Below are 24031 nucleotides of genomic sequence, written 5' to 3' on the forward strand. Positions count from 1 at the left end.
AGTTAGACTTAAAGGCAGTGGTGGGATGTAATGAAGTAAATTCAGTGTGTTACTGCAGTTTGTTATTAAGTATCTGTACTTTTCTCCAGTAAATGTATTTTGAGGACATTTTACTTTTACATATATCAGCAAATATCGTTCTACTCCACCAGCCTACGTATTTACAACGCTTTTTGTGACACATTATTATTTATATATATTTTTTCAATTTTTATCAGTAATCAAAAACGAAAGGTGAACTAATCCAATCAGAGTAGGCTGGAAAAACATTGGACCCGAACAGCTGCAGTGTTGAAGAGGCACCTGAAATGGATTCAGAGCAGGTCAGTGCCAAGACTCAGACTGTTGCATTATGGAATAGAACACACTTTGCAAATACTTTTTGTTTTGATACTTTAAATCAACTGCTTACTTACTTTAAGTCGAGTGCAAAAGTTATTGTGGTTCTTGTATTTTACCTGCTGCTAATTGTTCTCGATCAAATCTGATTAAACCACCATATGAAGTAAAGCCACATCAGTATGATTTCATTTTAGGCATTTAATTATATATTATAGAAAACACACAACATAACAGAAGACTGCTGCTGTAGAGACTGGTGAAGTTTAGTGTGCTTCTCCTGCTGTCCTGCAGGTGTCTCCACAGCCTTCACCGTTCCTCCCTATACTTGTGGGGGCTCAAGACTTGTGTGTTTGCTGCTTTGTGCAAATGTAGGCCTAGTTTAGACCAAGTTAATGGATCTACACTGCAGCACAATATGAACTGATGAACACATTTCACATTCACCCATTCATACAGTGCATCTACTTGCAGCACTTTGTTATTCTATGGGGGGCTATTGAGGGTTCAGCATCTTGCCCAAGGACACTTCGGCATGCAGATGGTTCAGACTGGGGATCGAACCGCCGACCTTCAGGTTGGAGGACGACCACTCTACCCCTCAGCCACAGCCGCCGCGTATGAGTGAGTGCTACTGTGTTGACTGCCTGATCTTGAGGTCCTCACTTAATGAGGGGACATCGCCATTGGTGTCCACACTGAGCAACCTGTGAACGGCCTTAAGAATTGTAGGGTAGTAATTGGCCAGCTGATGGCGCTGAAAGCCCTTCAGGTCTCTGCAGCGGGTATCGCTGTCCTGAAACAACGGATTCAATTTGACGTTAAACTCACAGTGAGACCATCCAAAGTGTAAATACTTAATAGATAAGATTGTATATACATAAACATCCAATCATAAATTAATCCTGTTGTTAATATAATATTATTGTTGTTGTTATTTGTAGGCTAGTTGTACTTTTCAAACCGAAACGGTGTGTATGTGTCTGTCCGTGTGTGTTACAGCTGTACTCTTATATCTTTGTGAGGACCATTTTAAGCACCGACCCAACAGAGTGAGGACATTTTAACCAGTCCTCACTTTTTCAATGGGCTGTTTGAGGGTTAAGACTTGGTTTTGGGGTTGGAATCAGGTTAAGGTTATGGTTAGGGTTAGACATTTAGTTTGGATGGTTAATATTAGGTTAAGGGGTTTAGGGAATGTATTATGTCAATTAGTGTCCTCGCTCAAATAGAAGTACAAACATTTGTGTGTGTGTTTGTTTGTGTGTGCGTTCGTGCGTATGTGTGCATGTGCGTGTGAGTAGACCCCTCCCATCACGGTTGGACACGGTGCGCACTGTAGTCAGAGCGCGCGGTTGCAGACGCACAGGAACACACGCCGCACGCACACGCTCACACAGCATCCTTACATGCAGACAGACGGACACACACTGGTGGAGATGGAGTTGATGTAGGCGCGCTTCTTCGTCATATGGACTGAATGCAGTGACTGGCGCTTTGGATTTGTGCTCTTCACGCCACAGAGAGAGACCAGAGAGAAAATGTGGAGATACACAAACTTGTTCGCCTGTCTGTTGGTTTTGTGTTCGGATGGGTCTTCACAGAGCAAGGTAGGTCAGACGAGAAGTGCATTTTTTGTCATGTCCCATTTTCTTTGCCAAGGATTGCATGCACAGCTGCATAGTGCTGCTGATTAAAGAAGTATTACTATCTAGTTATGTCAGTAATGGTCAATATATTGCTGCTTGTATACAGTGTCCAGCTCTTCTGCCCTGTTCTGCTCAAACTCACCTCTCAGCTGTATCATGTTTGGGTGTCATGGTGCCTCTGCTTCAGACAAATTAGTGTCTAGACCAATACCCAATAATTTCCTCAAGTCAGACCTTTAATTGTCTGTCTAACGGTGGCAGATGGTTCAGGTTATGTATCATTTTTTATGATTGGAGGTAATCCTCCCAATGAGGACTTATGTGTGACAAGGGTAACAATGGGTTTAGGAAATCATACCTCCGCAGTGTGCAGTCCTGATGCTATTGGAGTGTGGGAGAGATGACACTCTCAGTGGGGTAACTAATATCTGGTTGTCATTGTTTGTGCAGCTGCTTGACTTCAGTAACATCACCCCCCCCCCCCACCCCAACTCTCCCTCAGCCTAATCCAGCTCTACACACACTTGCATACACAGACATGCACTGCCAGAGGATAAAACACATGTACGGCTCACATTATACAGTATATGAAGACATGAGGAACGTCCTATGTACTTTGTGTGTGTGTGTGCGTGTGTGTGTACTTTGGATACAATCAGAGAGGCCAAATCAGCAGCAGTGTGTGTCAGTGAAGAGTCAAGAGTAACAGATAGTGTGTCGGGAGTAATAAGGGTCTTTGTAAAATGTGCCTGTACATGGATTGCTCTGGGTCTCTTAGTTTAAATGAAGGGAAGTACTACTACAGCTTACAGTGTTACTTTGACAATAACAATACCTGTGCATAAAGCTTGGTAAATAAATGGTTTTCCCATTTGCTGGCCACTAGACTAACTAGTAACTTGACTGGCCTGCACAGAGCCCTGACCTCACCTTTGGGAGGAACTGGAACACCAACTGCACGCCAAGTCTCACTACCCAGCATCAGTGTTACAGTACAGGCTACAGTAGTTTGCTCCCGATTGGGAGCAAACTACTGTAGCCTGTTTACTATAACTGGTCGAAAGAAACCAGAGAAATTGATGTTCATGTTGCAGGAATGTCCAACAAACACATATAGCTTATGAAACAAACACGCATACTTATGGTCACAGAGTGAACATCTAGTAATAGCAGTGAAAGAATAAGTAGTGTCAGGAGTAGTGGTGATGGGGAAGAAGGTAATACAGTTGAAAATAACCATTTTCTCCTACATAAGAAATTAAAATGTACACCTTAAATATGGTAATACAGCGAGGAGGTAGTTTCCTTTTTTGCTATTTAAACATTGTTATTTTTAGCCAGGCTAAACTGCAGATTTTTATGGAGGTTTGACTAACGCTGCAAGGCTATCAGTTACCCCAACTATCAGTTAAATAAGTGAGATACTGGCATTAAATCAGTCAATCATGCAGACATTAGCTGCTGCAACTACTGACAATTCTACTCACTGATATTTTAATGACATAAAATATCCTAAATTAGTCAATTAATCACAAACCAAAGTTTTAGAAAATGTTGAAGGAGGTAAAGGATCGATCAGTGGTTGGATCCCAGGATCTTCCAGTCCACATGCTGAAATGTACATGTGTTAGACACTGAACCCCAAATTACCCCTGACAGCTGTGCCAGCAGTGTGTTATGTATTATCTCTATTAGAGAATATATGAATGACAATGAATGTATGTGGATGTGACTAGTAATGTAAAAGTGTCGAAGCGCTGAGTGGTGATTAAGACTAAAATGCTATATATACACTGTCCATTTGCAAGTACAAGTAGTATTAGTAGCAGTCGCAGCAGTATCATCACCAGGAGCAGTGGTATCCTTATGTCTGTAATGTTAAATGGTAAATGGATTTGTATTTATATAGCGCTTTTCTAGTCTGATGATGACCACTCAAAGCGCTTTACAGTACAGTTTTACATTCACCCATTCACACACACATTCATACAGTGCATCTACTTGCAGCACTTTGTTATTCTATGGGGGGCTATTGAGGGTTCAGCATCTTGCCCAAGGACACTTCGGCATGCAGATGGTTCAGACTGGGGATCGAACCGCAGAGCTTCAGGTTGGAGGACGACCACTCTACCCCTCAGCCACAGCCTCTGATCCGATGTTGGTTGACAAAATACTCCTTGAAACCAGATATGGGCGATGTAGCGTCTGATTTTGTATTTTTCATGTTCTGTTAAATATTGTTTTATTATGGTAAGTTATAATAAGTAACCATTTTTTTTTAAGTTAAAGTTTTAATCAAGGCCGAAACACGGAAGCATAATAAAAGATTGTAATATTACAAGGCACAAATACTAAGATAGTGTAAAAGTGTACAATTATGTTTAAATTATATGAATGTCCAGTCTTTAATTCATGTGTACCATAAGTGATTAGACCAAAAAAAAAATGTCAATGACAATGAAAGCTATTCACCCAGAAGAGAAAAGCATTTGCACTTTCACCTAAATAATCAATCAGTCAATCAATCAAATTGTATTTGTATAGCCCATATTCACAAATCACAATTTGTCTCATAGAGCTTTAACAAGGTGTGACCTCCTCTGCCCTTAACCCTCAGCAAGAGTGAGGAAAAACTACCCAAAAAGTTTTTTAACAGGGGACAAAGAACGTAGAAACCTCAGAGAGAGCCACATGGGAGGATCCATCTCCCAGGACGGACATAAGTGCACAAGTTGCCACATGTAATGGATAATAATAATAATAATAATAATAATAATAATAATAATAATAATAATAATAATAATAATAATAATAATAATAATAATAATAAAAATAATAATAATAATAATAATAATAATAATCAAAATGTCCCATTAAACTTATTTTAGGTGAAGGACTTTGTTTAGACAATGTAGTATTATAATGTTGTATTATGAGTATATGTGTGTCACTTACCTAAAGTTGGCTAATTGTGCATATTGCTAAAGGCTACATGACCAACATTTGCTTCAGCAGCTGTTTACTGGACTTCTGCACAAACGTTGCAAGTTCCAAACTTCTTTCCTTCACTCACCATTTCTCTCTCCAGGTTTTTCTCTCACAACTCCAACACTTTTGTTTTGGTTTTAATTTGATAATTTCTTTCCTATTGACATTAGGATGCTAATTACTTTACGACAGTGAGTCAGTCCTGAATAAATAGCTCTGCTCAGCGGACATATTATAACCTCCTGTTAAATAACATTTGTCATGCAAACTCAATGACTCCTTAAGCTCTTGGGTAGACTGGTAAGTTAACAGCTGTTGATGCTTCATGTTGACATATCATAATTTCTTCTAGACTACAGCAGACCCCCAGTCATAGTCTGTAGTTGTCTGGTGCCACTAGCATTAATGAGAGACAAAGCCTGCTTAAAGAAGAGCGTGGAGGGCAGAGGGTGGCGTGGGAAACAGTGCACCTGCTTCATGTTTTGGTTGTAAACAAACCCAAGGACAATCTGCACAGATCAGCAGGGGGTGAGACAGAAGGAGCCAGCAGAGTGGGATGCCCAGTGTGCCTCAGTGAAACAGCATTCTGGAGTATGGCACTCTGATGTTGGCACAGACGGGGCTTGGCCAAACATTCATGCTCTTACATGTACTGTATGGTGTGTTTTAGCTTCAGGTCATTCCCATAATGTGAAAGATATGACATTTTGTCATGCCATGTTATACTAGTTAGGCTTTAATAGGGTATGTCACATGGGGCTTGATGAAGTTTCAACATTATCAGACTGTGGAGAGACACATCATCCTATTTGTGGTTAAAACAAAGCTGCAAGCTGAAGAGGGGTAGGAGTGACACTGGGGCAACAACCGGTGCAATATAGATGTTTATTCTATAGACGCTTCACTGTTCTTGATCCTTAAACATTACTTTAACTAATTAACACCTCAGCCATTAAATCCACCATCAGTCTGCATGGAAACGAAAACCAGTGTGTTTGTTTCATATTAAGTCGCGTTGTGGGGACCTAAATATGTTAACACAGTCATATGGTTGTATACCGTCTTCCTTATAGTGACAAAGAGCAAGTCCCTATAATGTGAATTATTACATTTTAAAGTGAAGACATGTTTTAAGGTTAGGTTCATATTAGGGTTAGGGTTAGGGTTAGGGTTAGGGTTAGGGTTAGGGTTAGGCAAGTCAAACTATGGTTAAGGTTAGAGTTGGTCTCCAGGAAATGAAAGTAAGTCAATGCAATGAGCCCAAGTCACAGAGACACAATGGTGTGTGTATTCACATAAACTATAAAGCAGAGAAAAAAAGAGCTGGATCTCAGTATGTTTGTGTTATTGAAAGCATCATCTGTCCTTTTTCCTCTCAGACTTTCATGTCTTCAGTGAGGTGCCTTTCTCCCTCTATGCAGATTGTAAATCCTTGAGAGCAAGATGTATTTTCCTAGATTAGTTTTAAATTTAGCTTGTCTCTGCCGACTCTACATGTACAGAGTCCTTCTATGGCCTCTCTAAAAATTCTCATGAAATCTCTCTTGGGCATATTCTTCCTGTGGGCTTTGAAGCCTCTACAGATCAGTATCATTGTATCCTGTCTTATATTCTGCCTACAGATGTTGGTATGAGTAAATGCATGACAACGGAAGATCATTCTTTTTGAAATCAACTTCACACCCTCAAAAGCCTTTGTGCATACAGTGCATTTATGTATTTACAAATTAAGTAGAAGTACATAGATGTACACATTTCTGTCAGGGATGATAGGACAAAAAAATTAGAGATTTATTGTATTTTTCAGATGTCACCATCAGATGTGTTTATGCAGTCTTATCCTGTTGGGAGTCCTAGCCCCAGTATCTATAACAATTACATATTGGAAAGTTCTGTAAAGCATGATTTACATCCAGTTAGTGTTTGAGCTAAAAGTATTGTGTCTCCTATATGTAGCAAACCATGGTCCTGATGACCACTCAAAGTGCTTTACAGTACAATTTGCCATTCACCCATTCACACACACATTCATAGCTTAATTTATTAGCAGCACTTTTTTTCAATGAGGGGGAATTCAGGGTTCAGCATCTTGCCCAAGGACACCTCGGCATGCAGGTGGGGAAGACTGGGATCAACCGCTCTACCCCTCAGCCACAGCCGCCCCAATATGGTGTTATTTTAATAATTGAATGATCATTTAAATTATCTAAATTATCTGGCTGCGGTTTTGATCAGAGGTGTTACCTAGTAACCAACTACCGTTGTTGTTTATGAGCTTAACGTTTAATAATTTGTTCAATTAATTCTTCTAATATGTAGTGCCGTATCAGTGATAAGATCTGCAGCTTTTTACAATAATAATAATATTAATAACGCAAACATCTGCTGGAACAAATCATCTGAGACAAAAGATATTTGGCAATATCTATCATTCCAGTGGTGGTTTAGGTTTCCAGACATTCACTGGTAGTTAGGGAAGTGTCTCTTTGTGCTTATGATTACATTATTATGTCAGTCTCTCAGGGATGTGGAGTTTTCTGGGGTTGTTGCTGTCTAAAACTATGTCAGATTTTGCAATGTTTTTAATTTTGTTTTTGCAATGAAATTGTGGGAGCAAATGAACACTGAACGAATACTGTTATTTAGTTTGTATAGAGCTTTCACACCATTTCTAAACAATACATACATAATGGTTTCTCTAGCCCCTGAACCAAGTCTTATAGCCTTGTTAAAACCCATTGAACTTGACACTACCCGTAATGTAATGTCCAACTGTTTTTTTCCTGACAACAAAAGAATATTTAGACATATGCACACACACACTCACACACACAAACATGCACCCAGTTTGTCACTGAAATAGGAAAGCATGCCTCTAACCCTTAGCAATTTATATAATAAAAAATGTTTTAATCTTGATGCTTTCATCAATTATAGATGTTAATGTAGCAGCCTCGATCCTTGTGATTTGTCTTGTCTTTTGATGCATTTTAACTATTCTGCAGGTTTGTTTTGTATTAGAAAAGTGTTGAGTAAATCAGTGACTTTCAACAAAAATGTCGTCACACAAAACTGACACCAGGGAATTGGCTAACATGGGTCTCTGCAGTACATTTGGTTGGTAAGGGTTAGACGTCACACACGTCTGCAAGATCCAGACCAAAAACAAGGAGGGAGTCGGTTCATTCTCATTGTTTGGAGATAACTATGATAGGTGAACCTATACGGATTGGTCAAATTTACTGAAATATTGCAGTGATTTCACAAAATCTTAAGGGTGGACATTATTCATGGGGATTAGTGGAGATTGGGTTAATTGCTGCATTTTAGAGGGATTGGTGTGTATATTTGACTTTGGAGCCATATTGACAGCTTAATCTTGTACCTGTTTCTGTGGATTTTTCTACACTCCAAACAGAGTGATCATTTTGTGCAACAAATCAAATGCGGAAATGTGCAAAAATAGTTCAAAGGTTTGATAAAGTTTTCTTGAGTTCTTCAATGTTACTCTGGCTCGATAGGAACCTTCATGCCAGTAGCTTATAAAGACATCCAGTATAACAATCCTTTTCTCATGTCTTCGTTATCATGTTCTTAAAAAAACTGAAAAGCTCAGACAGGAATGTAGATGTGTACCCCAAAAAAAACGCAAGGGCTCGCTACACTTTGTCATCAGCTAATTAGCATCTCTGTGCTAATTCCAGTGTTTTTGTTTCAAATCTGAGCCCCCGACCTCATGGCTCATCTCCAGCCTGAAGGGTTTTGAGGAATTCCTCCTTTGTACCAAGTTAATCTTCATAGTGACACAGTCAGACTGTTTATCATAGGCTCGGCCAATTAGATAAAAAAATCTGGTGGTCTCTGGACTGGAATTTGGACCCTGGGTCTGGTCTTGAGTGTCCTTGACAGGAGATGATGTGGATTTTAAAGGGATAGTAAGTCTTTTAAAATCACTAACATCACAAGCTTGATGGGCTTAAGGCTGATTAGAGCTGGTGCTCATGGTGCCTTTATATGCGTTTGTGGGGAAAAAAAGTTCAAAACTCAACGAGTGGGGGTTAAATTAGCTGCAGGTCAACATGGATCAAAGTACGAATGTTAGTGTTTGAAGAAGGTTGCAAAAATGCATCTGGACATTTTAGCTTTGCCTCAGGATACCTGCACTGGCTGCCTCTTGTGCCATACTGTTACCAGCTAGCAAAGCAAAAATAAAAGGGGAGATCCTTGTTTAAAGGAATCTTGTTGCAGAGATAGCAGAGCAACACCAATGCCTGTGTAATACATCTCAGGTTATTAAGAATTCCGAGCACAATTGGGAGTTCACCTCATCACTGTCGGTGCATGTTAGCTCCCCGAGGCTGCAGTGGTTGATCTAATAGAGCTCTCTGCAGTGTGCAGGCGCTTTTCCTCGTATTGTGCAGACATGAGTTCATGTTTGAGCCGTTCCTTTTTGACCTGAAACTTGACTGCACTTGAAAGGTCAGAGCCAAAGACTCAAAGCTCAAAGCATGTGTTAAATACTCTGTACTCTTAATTATTAGCACTCTTAATTGTGTTGCCTGTTCTCATGCTGGTAGGTCAGCTCTTGGCCTGAGATGCTGGACAGTTAGTTAGGCATACTGGCACATAGGATTTGACAGGGGGCAGAGGCAGCTGCTCTGATTGGAAGAATGGCTTAGATCTTTCATGATACATCGCTGCCAAATTCTTCTCCTGCTGGAAAGCTTTGGACCTTTTTGACCAAACACGAAGTACTGGAGTAAATCCTCCTGGAATTTCACTGACTTCTACATCCTAAAGCAACTTAAGCTGATGTTGCTATGCAGCAGATATTGTTCGGCAGGGCTTGAACAATGCAGCCCAGCAGGGCAATAGGCAGGACTTCTGCTAAAGAAGTTTAATCTGCTAATCCACTCTGTTTTCATGTGGCTGTAGCATTTGTCAACCTGCTGCCTTTTCGCTTGACTTGGGTCAGGATTGGTCCGGCTCTGCACACAGGAGTCCTGCCCTGTATCAGACCCCCTCCCATACCCCCTCCCATGTCTGCAGAAATAGAGGGGAAAGCATACACCCCTCCACGTCTTCCCTCATCACTCAGCCTACATTCCTTCACTAATGAGCCTGCACCACCTTCACCACTCCTCCCTTACCTTCATTAAGCCTAATTCAGCCCTGCCGGAAGACATTCAAAATTGTGCTAAAACTGTAATGAGGGAAACCCATAAAAGAATATAACATCCTAATCAATCAGTCGATCATTTCCACTTTCATTAATAATGTTCTGTTCAGCAGTAGTCCAGCAATTTTGTGTTTCATAAATTTGAGGGACTCATGAGAGACATATTTTAAAAGGAATGGTCAAGCTGTTTTCAGTGGAGATAAATTTACTTTTTGTCCATAGTATGAGTCAAGCTCAAAATCCTACCTAAGACCCTGGATATTTTGGTAAATGCTTGCATAATTCAGCAGGGACTTTCAAGCTCTATATGGTCCAAGCTTGTATTGCAAACTCTATTATAAATTGGCTCCAATAACCATGATTCTATTACTATGACATCACCATGGTTATTTTTTCAGACTTGACTGAGCCCCTCCAAAGCTCCACATGACATTATTTAACTGTTTTTACATGCACCATGTACTCCCCATTACAAATAAGTTGACCATTATGCGTAAGATTAGTTAGAGTTTCATTTTATTCACAGGCAATGCATATCAGTGGCTGTTCCACTTAGTTCTTACACAGAACGAGTGCCGCAAGGTTTTTCATCATCATTATGCAAGGCCAATCTTTTTCTTTACATTTGTCTCCATATTAGTTCTATTGTTTATAAAATTAGAGTCCTACATCTGAACATCAGTCACATCGGGACTGGACCACAGCTCATTAATGAAGAATGTCTGTGAAGTAATACCATTTGTGCATCTGTGCTGTGGTTTATAGTCCCTAAATCTCACCAGGGAGAAATGACAGCCCTCACCCCCTCCAACATATGATCCAACGGCCATGATTCTAAATGATGAGAGATGAGCTCCCCATCAGTCACATGTACCTGCGGATTATCTATCAGAACTAGACAGTGGTAAAATGGTCCAAAATCATTTGAAGTTATAATTTTGACATTTGTGTATTGAAATATACTCTATATCCTAATAATAATATCATAAAAGGAACTAGTCAAACAGCTAGTCAGTATGAAGATTGGAGCCAGTTAGACTGACCATCAAGCCAACGTTAACGTTACTGTGCAAGCTTTAATTTGTTTTAGGAAATTTGATCTCATAAGTGTGCATGTGCTGTGTTTTTGTTTCTAGTTTCTAATCTCAAAACTCAACAGCTAGAACTCCACCTCTATCCACGGTCCCTCCTGCCTTCCTTATTGCCTCTATACGTTTTTTAACTAGCGTCACTAAGTTTTCAGATATGCACAAATCTTTCTACGTCTGTCTACATTTTCTCCTGCCCTGTGCAAATGTGTGTATTGTATTTTGTTGTATTTTGCACTGACTTTATATGCAATCATTTCTCCCTCTAAAATGTACTTTGCTTTCAGTCTGAACACACCTTTATCCAGATCAGTTCATGAACAACAAGGCATAGGGGCCCCTGTCAAATGAGAAAAGATGGATTAAGAAACACTGTTCAGTTCTCAGCAGACCTCTGCCAACTCACTATCACCATAAGCCTCATCAAATGTCGTAAATCTGTGTAGTGGAATTCTTCTGTGAAATCTCCACTGTATGCCAGCGTGCACATGTCTCACTTAGGAACTGTGTGGAATGTGTGTTCAGGCTGCCATGCTCTGTTTCCTGTTTATTAAGTAAGCCATGAACCTGGCCTGCCAAAGCTCTCTCATCATACATGGCAGCCAAAGGCCAGCTGGGGATGCAGGAGTCTTATGAGTTATGTTTGTCTCAGAGGCTTTCCTCTGAGTCACGCAGGCTAACATTCAAAGCAGGGGAAACATGTGGTTATTTTTCAGGGTTACTTTCCTTCCCTTGCTTTTGTTTCCCTACAACAGAAAGGTTTTTTTTATTCATGCAAGTTCATCAGGGGTTTGACTAATGGAACAGATGAGTGGAAGAGCTTGCACTGAGGAAAGGAAGAGCACAGCTCAGCATACAGTATATATTTATCTTTATTTAACCTCACCCCACAGGTTCACATCCAGGTCTGATGTTCTAAAACCATGTTCAACCCCATGGCTGCTTATTTTGCAGTATTACCACAAGGAGACATTGTCACATCATACATCTAAGGCCTAGTTCATACCTGGTATTATGTGTTGGGTGATTTGATCACATGTGGTTATCTCAAAGAAAGTAAGGTCACTTTCCCGAATGACCACTTGTAATCAGATCTCATTTCCCTGCTCTATATACACATGGACACCTCTTCTGTTTGTCAAGAAAAATGCTGTGATTTTGAACAAGTACAGGAGGTAGCAATGCAATCCATGTCTCCTGGAAATTAAATGAAGCAGACGAAATTGAAACAATCCAGACTAGATTTGTTCCAGTTAAACTAATCCCCAAAGAGATTTGGTGCAATATACCTTAATATACTTGAAAGAACAATTTAATTGTGGATAAAAAGCCAGCTTACATGATTTGAGAAGGCGGATTAAGAAGTAATACCTCTTGTGCAAAGTGTTAGTTGAGTCTGTGGCCCAAGACACAATTGACAGTTTGGCCATATGTGGTCACCTTCAAATTCTATCTGACCAATCAGACTTCCTTCAGACCTTACATTAACATCCTTCTGTCCAAATGTGGCCTCAGTCGTTTAGCCCTTTGAACACAAATTTGTCTGGGGCCACCCATCTCTCATAGTGTATTAATAACAGAAATTATGTGTTTTGGATCATAAGAGGTCATTGCTGAAGAGTAAACATAAAGGGAACAGAACAGAGACATAAAAATTAAAGAAACGATGCAAACCTTTTCGTTGGATTCTAATATGTGATAATTCATGCTCCTTCCTCCAGATCTTTGGGGAGACTGAGCCTGTCCGGATGACATCAGAAGGCTCAGACTGCCGATGTAAATGCATCATGCGCCCTCTCAGCAAGGATGCCTGTGTGCGGCTGCGAAGTGGCAGTGTACGTGTGGAGGACTTCTACACAGTGGAGACGGTCAGCTCCGGATCTGACTGCAAGTGCTCGTGCACTGCCCCACCTTCCTCCCTCAACCCCTGTGAGAATGAGTGGAAGATGGAGAAGCTGAAGAAACAGGCCCCTGAGTTACTAAAGGTAAGCAAATGAGGCTTAAAGCCACAATAGCCCTTTTCTGACATGACCTATGGAGGAAGTCAGGAGAATTGGTGCCTTTCACACATGCAAAATGCAGCGGAAGATTCTCTGCTTAGACGCGTTCACAACGTCACTGAAATCTCTGAAGCTTTTGGGTAAGGGATGATGCAACAGGCATGGAAACGTCAGTAACATGCTCGTTCGTGGTGAATCCTGCAGAGGATCTCCTGCTGTGATCTTAAATCCGCTCATCTGGACTTACTGTAGACTTTGCAAGAGGGGACCAGGTGGAGAAAGACCGCTGGAGACGCTCACTTGGACATTTGCATTCACAGATACAGCCTCTGTGGAGAAAGTCCGGAGTATCTCCAGGATCAGTGCGTGTCTGAAAGCAGCTTATGATAGCATGTTTCAAGTGATTCTGATGGTGTCAGATGATGAACAATACAGCTGAAATGTACCTTGCTTTGCTTTTAATGCATTTTGATGACAATGAGTCACCAGCGAAAAATATACAGATTCCCATTCATTAAGGACAAATGTAATCTGCAGAAAGACAAACGCAATAGGATCATCCATCATCCAGACCTCTCTATGGTTATGAGCAGGATGTATTATAAGGTTTATTCCAGTTTAATATCCTGATTCAACTCTCTGTGACCTTGTCTGGGTTATATGTCATCAGAATCTTTTGTGAACACGTCAGCTCACTTCTGCACACACCTTCAGCACATTATAATTTTTAACAGACTGGAGAAGCACAATATGTGCCATGTGAAGTAAAAGGCGGTTCCAGATGTTTGATCTGACTGCACCTTAACATATGGATCAGCCCAATACATCCCCTGAGCAAATCATTTCATGAAAAAGGAGAGGTTGAATATAATCAATAGTGGTAATCAGAGCAAATTATTTGAGAGGTCACTTAAGCTATTGCTTCAGTTAAAGAGAGACACATTAATCTGTCAGCATTGTGTTCATGAGATGGTAAATGATGTTGTTTCTCTTTCATGGCCTGAATGACCAGCTCCAATCTATGGTGGACCTCCTCGAGGGAACCCTTTACAGCATGGATCTAATGAAAGTCCACGCCTACATCAACAAGGTGGTGTCACAGATGAACACCCTGGAAGAGGTGAGCAAAAAAAGGACATATACCTCCTCATATGATTATATTTAAAGGTTTTGTAACTTAAAGTAACAGCTCATGTTTTTCATTTGAAATTTTTTTTTTTATTAGGATAAACCTGATGTACCATATCATTTTCAAGGGAGTCCCAATATTTATTGCAATCGTAACATGACAATAAAGCAATGCAGTTATAGAAAAAAATTTTTACAAACAGGCAATAGAAAAAAAAGAAAAATAACAGACTGCATACATTAATACATGTCTAAGTAGATCACCACATGCAAACATAATGCAATATAATCTTAAGGCATAAACACAAGATCTGTCTATATGTTTATAGACATACATGCATACAGTGACAGCTTCCTTAATACCAAGAGCAAATAATAGCTGATGTTATTTAATGGATGATAATAATTGTGATAGTTATGATTCTGTCTTGCAGACAATCAAGACAAACCTTACACGGGACAATGATTTTGTCCGGGACAGCATGGTGAGCCTCACCAACCAGTTCAAGAGATATGAGAACTACTCCAACATTATGATGAGCATCAAGAAGGAGATCTCCAGTCTCAGCCTGCAGCTGCTTCAGAAAGACTCAGCTGAGAGCAAAGTACAGGTGAGAAAAAAAACTCAAAAACTAACACACGTCCTAAGCTATTAACTGGGACCTATTTGAAATATCAGAAGAACGCAATGACACGTTCAACTTGGTTTACAGAACAATAGTCAGCACACTGCCCCGCCCCAACTGACTGCTGCAGAGCGCTGATGCCTGTTTATTCACATTTTTACTAATATTGAACATATCACAGATCCAAATCACACTGCCCCTCCCTCAGCTTAGCTATTAACACATGCCAAGAGTGAAGTTGATAAATGTAACTTTTCACGATATATGCGTTCCACATTCAGACAGACGTTTGTGGAATTACTAGGGAGATAATATGCTCCTCTATTCACATACACTGTAAAGCAATATAAATAGGGATATCGTATCCATTTTTTTTAATGTTGCACATATCTAAAAGTTAAGAAGTGAAACTTAATTCATTGTTTCTTAAGGACAGTGAACATATTAAACACACAAGACAATTTAATCCAGTTTCTTAACAAGGTATAATCTGAATATGCATTTTACAGAACACTAACGATGAGAAAACCAAGGTTTCCGTAAAAGTACCGAACAAAAAGAACCCTGCAGCCAAACCCCCTCCGAAATCACCCAAAGAAAAGGTCATAAAGCCCAAGAAAGAGGTCATCAAACCTGGGAAGCCGGTCAAGCCTGACCCTACAGTCAAAGCCAAGGTGGTTGGACACCAGCCTGGGGTGGTGAGGGGCATCACTTACTACAAGGCTGCCAAGACCAGTGATGAGCATGGAGAAGGTGAGTTTTCCGCTCGCCCAGGACACTGCATTCTGGTGCGTTGTGTTCATATAAGGCCATCCTCACTGAGCAAAAGAAAACACTGTGCTCGCACTTTTGCTGAGATTGCACTTCCATCTGTGTCTGATCCCCTGTGGGTGTTGAAAATTATCGAAATTGGTTTCTTTGCAGGATCAGGATCAGCCGTCAGCCACAGCTTTGCATGTCTTACCAACACAGTGAAGATGGTTATTATCTGGGTTTCGTTTCCAATAGAGGACAGTGTAAAGTTTTCCTGAGAATGTTGTTTTACACAAGTGTTAGATAAGGCTGTAATTGTATTGCTAACTTCACACGTAAGCGAAAGGCAATAAAACAGGGAATCTATAGCTGTGTGGCACACAAGATCCCCTCAATACATGATTTACTCCAGTGTTGTTTTTAGCTAAGTTGGTCTAGTCAGCGTAGGATTGGAACGCTGGTGCACATTCAGCGAGCAGGAAATCCAAATCTTTTATTGACAAAATACACGGAGCTGATGGAATGCTGTCTCAATGGAGGGCTGCCATGTCCATGACATGCCTCAGCTTCACTCCTCACAACAATGTGTGGGGACCCTCACCAATGCAGAGAATACATTTCCCAATTCCTTCCAATCCTCTTTAAGTCTAGTTGAATGAATAGGTATGCTGCATTTGCACAGGGCACACGCACTAAACACTGTCAGACCGTGTGTTCTACCATGTATGTGAACCTCAGCGAGTTCAGCCACCCTTGTCAAATCACTGAAACCAGTCAGTTGCATTTCCATAATCTCTGGCAAAGAACCGGATGCAGAACTTATTTATTATTCATTTATTCACCCTAGAAAGGTTTATACACCTTCATACTATTTTTTCTGCAATGCCTCTCCTCAAGTTAAGTTGCGGAGATGCACATTTTACTAGGAGCTGCCCAGGGTAGCCACATTTCTCAGCTGTTGGTCTCTGTTCAGTTGAGTGGGTATTAAGTGACACACTCACTGTACCTGCTTACGAACTTGATTCAGAATCTGTGCTTAAGACAATTGATATTACAGCAATAACTGAAAGATTGAAAGATTGAAATCATGGCATTTGTAACTGTTTGTTACTGGAATCGGGGATACAGCATTATAACAGATTAATTTGGAAACATGTAACTTTGACAATGATAAAAGCAAATGTGGTGCTCCTGACAAAACATGTTATGGTCCTTTAAAACTACTTTAATATCTCCATCACCATTCAAAATATATGAAAGAGGTCTTTGAGCTGTATAGTAATAAAATAACCAAAGTAATACAAGATGTGTTCCATCTGCTTCACTAAACACAGATGGATGTCACGTCTGTTAACAATTAGCTAATGTCCTCTTTCATGGGCTCTCCACTGAAAGTCATTACTTACACTCAACCTCAGATAAATTGATTGCAACAGATTTGCTGCTTTTGTGTGGATGATGGCTACATTTAATGCCAGGTGCCACTTGTAAAGTCTTCATCACCCTAAAAGACCTCATATATTTCGGAAACCTTCTACTGTTGATTGAATTAAACTTATCTGAATATTGTTTCCACCTCAGCTTCCATCTGGTCCATGTGTTTAGAGTATGCTCGTGAGGAAGGTCCGCTGCATATGTAGAAACGCTGTAATCTCTTCACATCTGTCTGGCAGCACAGGACGTCAGAGTATGAGGACCAGAAGGAGAGCAGCCGCTCTCTCCGCAAAGACTTTCTTTGATTCGGCCTGTTTTCTTTTTTATAAAAGAACAAAAGTGAATATTGAAGCCTGAAACTGGAAAACAAGGGGCCAGATTTGACTAGTATGGATTTTTGATGAAAACAACACTTTTTGTTCTAAAATATGGTAGACAGTCAATGTATTCAGATCATAATCAGATACTAAATATTCACAGATGTGATGTGTTGGACAACCAGATCTAAAAGGCAAAGTTAATAACTTGTTCCAAATGTGATGACACAAACATTCATGATGGCAAAAAATTAATTAAAGGTTGAGATGCAACGAATACTCTCTTCTCCAAAGCATTGATGACGTTACACTGGATTGTACACATGACAAGTGATGCAATTCATAGTGCAAATATGAATGATTCTGTTCAGTAGGAGCTCAAAGTCCAAAGATATGCAGAGTAAGATTAGGTTAATGGAACACTCTAAATTGGCCGTGAATGTGAGAGTGAATCCTTTGTATCTGTAATATGCTTCTCGCCCACAGCTCACGCTGTGACCTTCTGTATAGATAATGGATGGATAATCATCTGAAGAGGAGGTAGTTTGGAGCACTGAGAATTTATGTTTTACAGTTAGTCTCATTGTGTTGGTATTCTTTGTGTGCTCTGTTGCTTATGTGGCAACTTTTATGTAAACACGTGGAAGTGGATTTTATGTCTCAAGTAGCTATTAGTGTTTGTACTGTGCAGTAATTGAAAGGTTTAAAAAACTGTTGGAAAATACCACCAATGTCCCTTCACACTTACTTCTTTATGTTTTGGTAATGTGCCCATCACTAACAAGAACAAGAAGCAGCCTGTTCTCAGCTTCTAACAGCTAACAGTATTAGTCTCCTCTATCATCACTCGGCATCAGGACTGTCTGACCTTGTTTAACCATCAGCTATATTTTCAGTGAAAACTAGCTTTGCAAACTCTTTGATTTCTTTGTCTTTTTCCTCTTGGCCTGACTCTACACTCCCCTCCACCCTCCCAGATCACTCTGCCAAAATGTACACCGTCCACCACATCACAGAAAGCCAGTCTGAGGACGGAGGAGCTGAAATGGTCCTGGAAAACATGGAGGCCACGGTGGCTGAAGCCATCACTACCACTGCAGTTCCCACCACCACAGCAACTAGAACCACAACTACTACCACCGCTACACCCACCACTATCACCACACAGGGAGCACCAGCATCTGAAAGACCAGCTCCAACCATCGTGCTGCTGCTGGACAACTCCAACAACAACAGTCGGCCCACACTCCACAGAGCAGGTAGCTGCTTACACTCACACACTCAGTATTCTGTCTCAGGCTGTGACTGCAGTGACAGAGACCAGTTTAACAGTTATATAGCAATTTTTTTGTCTTGATGACCACTAAAAGACCTTTCCAGTCCATTTTATTTATTCATACACACATTCATACAGTGCAATTATGATCAGCACTTCTACGAGGGGCAAGTTAGTTAAATGTTCTGCTTTTATTTTGTCCAGGGAAGATCCTCAGCTGTGAAGGAACGCTAGCATCCATCGAGCAGCCAGAGAAGCAGCACAGTTATGGGCGCAACGAGGGAGCCTGGATGAAGGATCCTCTGGCCAAAGACAACAAGATCTACGTCACTAACTATTACTACGGAAACAACCTGGTGGAGTTCCGCAATCTTGATAACTTCAAACAAGGTGTGCTTTTGGGTCTTTTCATAACATTCTGTTTACCAGTGGCTGCATAGGGTAAAGAGACCCATTACAGTGGTTTTGATTTTTAGCTCAAATTTGAATATCATCTGTTAAATCTGTATGTATAATATTAATATTTAATTACATTGTACTCTGTGCATTTGTGAAGTTGTTTAACATGTGTTCAAATTGCTTGGTGTCTGTTTGTGGAGATCACTTAATACATTATTGGGTCAATGTTAATGTGTGTTACTGAAAAGAAGTAGACAACCGTCTTTCTTTAACTTCCTTATTGTTGTCTTGACTATCAGTTGTGTCTAACCAGCATCAAGGTTTATGGGGCAAAACACAATCAGACCAGTCACAATTCTTGGTGCTAATGCATCTCCATAGTTAACACCTCACCCCCCCCCCCCCCCCCCCATCCATCCTGGAGCTACAGAAAGTCATTTAGTGAATAGTCTGCCTGACTCCTTTGGGACAAGTGAGTGAGTGTTGATTGGTGGTAAGGGCGTAAAGGGCTGGGGGTGGGGTGGTGGTCTCATTGGGCCATCCCTGTCAAAAATAACAAATATAAGATGCTTTTATGTCATACATGACATGTCTGAAAACTGCTTTACTGATACTGAACTTAAGATAATGTCTCTCCATATATCTGATCTCAGAACAATGTTCTGACCCATGAAAGGATCTGATGTTGCATTCATTTGGTATTTTACTCAAAATGTGGCGTCAGCAGGATGTTGTATAGCTTCACCAGCTTCTAGTCAATGTTTCTGCTTTTTGTGTGAGGGTAGAGCAGCCTTTTTTGGACTTTAGCACTTTGAGGATAAACCTAGGATCTCTGACGGGTGACTGATCATAGCTACCAGGTAATTTCAAACTGTCTGTTCTTAGTAGGTCTTAAGAGGCGGCAGTAGTAGGTCAACAGGAAAATTACACTGATCTACCATCTGGTCTGTAAGTTGTTTTACTAACCCCCCTGTCGACATATGTGACAACGCAAAGTTAGGGTGTACTGTGGAGCAACTTTTATAGGAATATGTTTGGATTTTACATCTTTACAGGTAAAAATGGTAAAGGAAACCCAAGCATTATTTTTTTAGTTTTTGTAGTGTTCATATTAATCTTTTCTATAGTCAAGGTAGGTTTCTCTGTGCAGTAAGTTTGAGAGGTTTGACAAGTCTGTATGTATTGAGTCCAGGGAGAAATGTATTTAGTCTGTCACTACCCTTATCTACATTATGAGCTGGCTCTGAATATTTGAATACCTTAATATTCTTTGAATACTATTACAAATATCTTGGTTGTGCAACCATCATCATAGGTGGTTATTACAGTGTTTACAGACTGACACTAATCTTTCTTCTTTTTTCAACATTTAGCTCAAAACACAATTCTTCGTCCCAATATTTGGTTCTAACTGCAGGATCACCCTGTTTTAACTGATAGCTGTGTTTTCTCTAACAACAGCATTGACAATGATTAATGCTGATTATCCCACATGCTCAGTGAGACTGATGAGATCTGTGGAATGCAGGCCTTGGTTGTTTCATGGCTTCAGTGGGTGGGAAAATCAACTCCTTTCACATCCAAATCAACTGAGGAATTGGATTACACTCTCTAAGAGAGTTAAGACGATATCCCATTGTAGGACTTGGCTTGTTGATCTAGATGTGTTTGGACAATGGGCTTTCTTACATATGAGGCATCCTGTGGTGCAGTTAGCTCACAGCTGTGTGCGGATGACTAGGTATCTTGGTGAGTGGCGGTGATGCCTGCTGTTCCCTGACGTGTTCTCTCTTTTCAACTGGGCAGGGTGGAGAGGGATTAGGAGTGTGGGTTTGCCTAGGGATGGGAGTGGTGGGAGTGGGGGTGGGTGTGGGGAGGGAGGTTTGGCTGCACGTTGTTTTTGTCCCATTCTAGGCTTTTCATTTATTATTATTATCTAAATCAGACTTCCTGAGGTTAGAAGGTTAAGATAGCAGATGGGATGTGATTAGAAAATGACACCTACAATACTCCACGTGTTTGTTCAGTAATGAACTCCTAAAAATACTGTGTCAGTGTCACATGAAGCCAATGTGTACATAGTCTGGCATTGTAAAAACATTGTCATTGGTTCTTTGAGGGCCAAACTGTTAGCACAACATACACACAGCTGAATGTATCCAACGTAGATAAGCACAACAGAGGGTTCTTAAACATAAAGACCAGCTGACTATATTGTCCTGCCTATTGCATAGCTGGCTGTTGGCAGATTAAACTGTAATTATTTTATCACTATCAAATCCTATCAATCGCCCATGCAATAATTACAAAGTCCTCCCTATACAAACTAGAATGGCATGAGTGCATACTTCCGCAAAGGGCCCTATCTCGCAATGTTAAAGGTTAATATTCCTGGATGTCCCATACTTCCAACAAGTTTCATGGAAATATGCTTTGCAGTTTTTGTGTAATCCTGTTGACAAACAAAAAAACAACAGATCCTGTTCAAAATGTATTTCTATACAGTGGCTAAAAAAAAGCCTATCATCCTATCCTCTCTCTAATTTATTCAGCAATTCAAAAGTGGCTGTCGCGTTAGGTTGCGGTTGTTTCATTCGACTAATAAGAGGCCTGTAGGATAAACAATGGAGATTTCATCCTCCTACATAGAAAGTAAGCAACCAAGCGCCAAAGTAGCTACTGAAATAAAAATTATTCTCTTGAAATGGTGAAGACTATGGGTATTGTAGAGGTTATTTTAAATAAATTTACAGAAATAACATCTGATATCAGCATAACCTTTTTTTTTAGACTGTTCCTAGCAACTGCTACTACTGGGCCTACCACAGCAGATGTCACCAAGAATGACAATTGCTTATTGACTTATCCCGTGCTACAGGCCTAACAAGTAGAACATAATTTGCCTTTTCCCAAATAGAAATCAGCTAACATGAACACATTGGGCTGAATAACTGAAGGGGAAGAAAATTGTAATTATCATGCTAATTACACACATCAAGTCCAAGTCAAATCTTCAGTGATAATGTTTGGGGTTTAAGGTTCTGCTATATAGTTACAGAAGACCTACATTTTGATTTAGGTGTTTTATCAGCAAAATCAGGATACTACTGCTGACCAGAAGTGATATTAAATAAATAAGGCTAACATACTGTTCTTATTTATCCTAGGCCGATGGAGCAACCTTTTCAAACTGCCTTATAACTGGATAGGAACAGGCCATGTCGTCTATAACGGAGCCTTCTACTACAACAGAGCCTTCACCAAGAACATCATCAAGTATGATCTGAGGATGCGCTATGTGGCAGCCTGGACGCTGCTGCATGACGTGGTTTACGAGGACACCACCCCCTGGAAGTGGAGGGGACACTCAGACATTGACTTTGCAGTGGATGAAAGTGGTCTGTGGGTGATCTACCCTTCCATGGACTATGACTACAACCAGCAAGAAGTGATTATCATCAGTAAACTAGATCCTGGCGACCTATCCTTGAAAAAGGAAACAACATGGAGGACAGGTCTCAAGAGAAACTCTTATGGGAACTGCTTCATCATCTGTGGAGTCTTGTATGCTGTCAATGTGTACAACCAGAAAGAGGGTGAGGTGAACTATGCTTATGATACCCACACCAAGAGTGAAGCCATCCCTCACCTGTCCTTTACCAATGAGTACTCCTTCACCACCCAGATTGACTACAACCCCAAAGAGAAGGTGTTGTATGCCTGGGACAATGGCAATCAGGTGACATATCAGGTTAACTTTGTCGGCCAGTGAGCCCAGCTAGATTGTGCGACAGATAAGCTCACAGTAGGCCTGCCAGTATGGCACCTATATAGAAAAAATGATGTTCAGTATTGACAGCCAAGAAGCAGGCATATCGGACTAAACAGGACAAAGGATGAATCTACTCCAGCCTTCCACTACCAATGCATGCTATTCAAACAACTGACCTCGCAAAGTACCAAACATACATGCCTTAAATATGTATTGATATGTGTTTGTACAATATGCCAATAGAATGGGGCGCAAACAGTGGAAATAATCGAATGGGTTGAGTTAAAGCTCATCAGGTAGAGTCTATAATAATAGATATTTCTTTATATCTTCATTTATGAAATGTCAGCAGGCTGGCTAAAAAGATAAATAGTTTTTAAATTGTGATTTTAAAGGACACTGAAGCTTACATTTTAGAATTATCTCTTGATGTTGCAATAGATGAAGGTAATTTCTGAGACCTGAGAATTTTAGGGCTGATTGGCATGAGCCGAGGCTGAGTGAGATAGGGTTACATTAGGAGTAACTCCCAAATATAAGTGTTATTATCCTTGAATTTGATAGCTCCACATAAATATATGTCAATATAATACTTGCAGTGTATTGCTACTTATAGGGTAAAAGTGGTTTTGGTCGCTGTATCTATTCCTCCTGTAAATACTGTAACTCATGCTAGCTTCTGCAGAACTTCTATTTAATCCTGCTCTGCAGGACAGTTTTCAGACGAGAGTCAATGATTACTTATTTTCCCTTTTAGCCAATACAATTTATTTTGACCATGATTGTTGCTGTACAGACATAGACATTTCCTGACAGGCTAGCAGTTAGCCATTTGTTTGATCAATGCAGGAATTCATCAACTAACCTTGCAAGTAGTCACTTATCCTCTTGCACTGCTAATGTCACGAGGATGCATTGATGAACTAACTGCACCGGTTGGAATAGAGTTTCCCGTTCTTTGTCAACAAGAAGCCACAGAGCTGTCGAATGAGTCAGTGATGGTGTAGCATGAATTAATCAGCAGATGCTGCTTAGCTAATATAAGCGATATTTTTTGGGCTCCGTCTTCACACTGGACAGTAT

At 40.4% G+C, this 24031-nt stretch overlaps 1 protein-coding gene across 1 annotated transcript; it reads left to right on the plus strand.

The window, feature by feature from the left end:
- The first annotated feature begins 1880 nt into the window (after window positions 1-1880).
- olfml2a (olfactomedin-like 2A) lies at window positions 1881-23240 on the plus strand. Its single transcript, XM_061071839.1, has 8 exons — window positions 1881-1949; window positions 12965-13228; window positions 14256-14363; window positions 14806-14982; window positions 15507-15750; window positions 18479-18760; window positions 18982-19167; window positions 22344-23240. The coding sequence occupies exons 1-8, from the start codon at window positions 1881-1883 to the stop codon at window positions 22946-22948; spliced, it is 1935 nt and encodes a 644-aa protein (XP_060927822.1). The 3' UTR covers window positions 22949-23240.
- The last annotated feature ends 791 nt before the right edge of the window (window positions 23241-24031 follow it).

Source organism: Limanda limanda, chromosome 5 (genome assembly GCF_963576545.1).
Source record: "Limanda limanda chromosome 5, fLimLim1.1, whole genome shotgun sequence".
NCBI lineage: Eukaryota > Metazoa > Chordata > Actinopteri > Pleuronectiformes > Pleuronectidae > Limanda > Limanda limanda.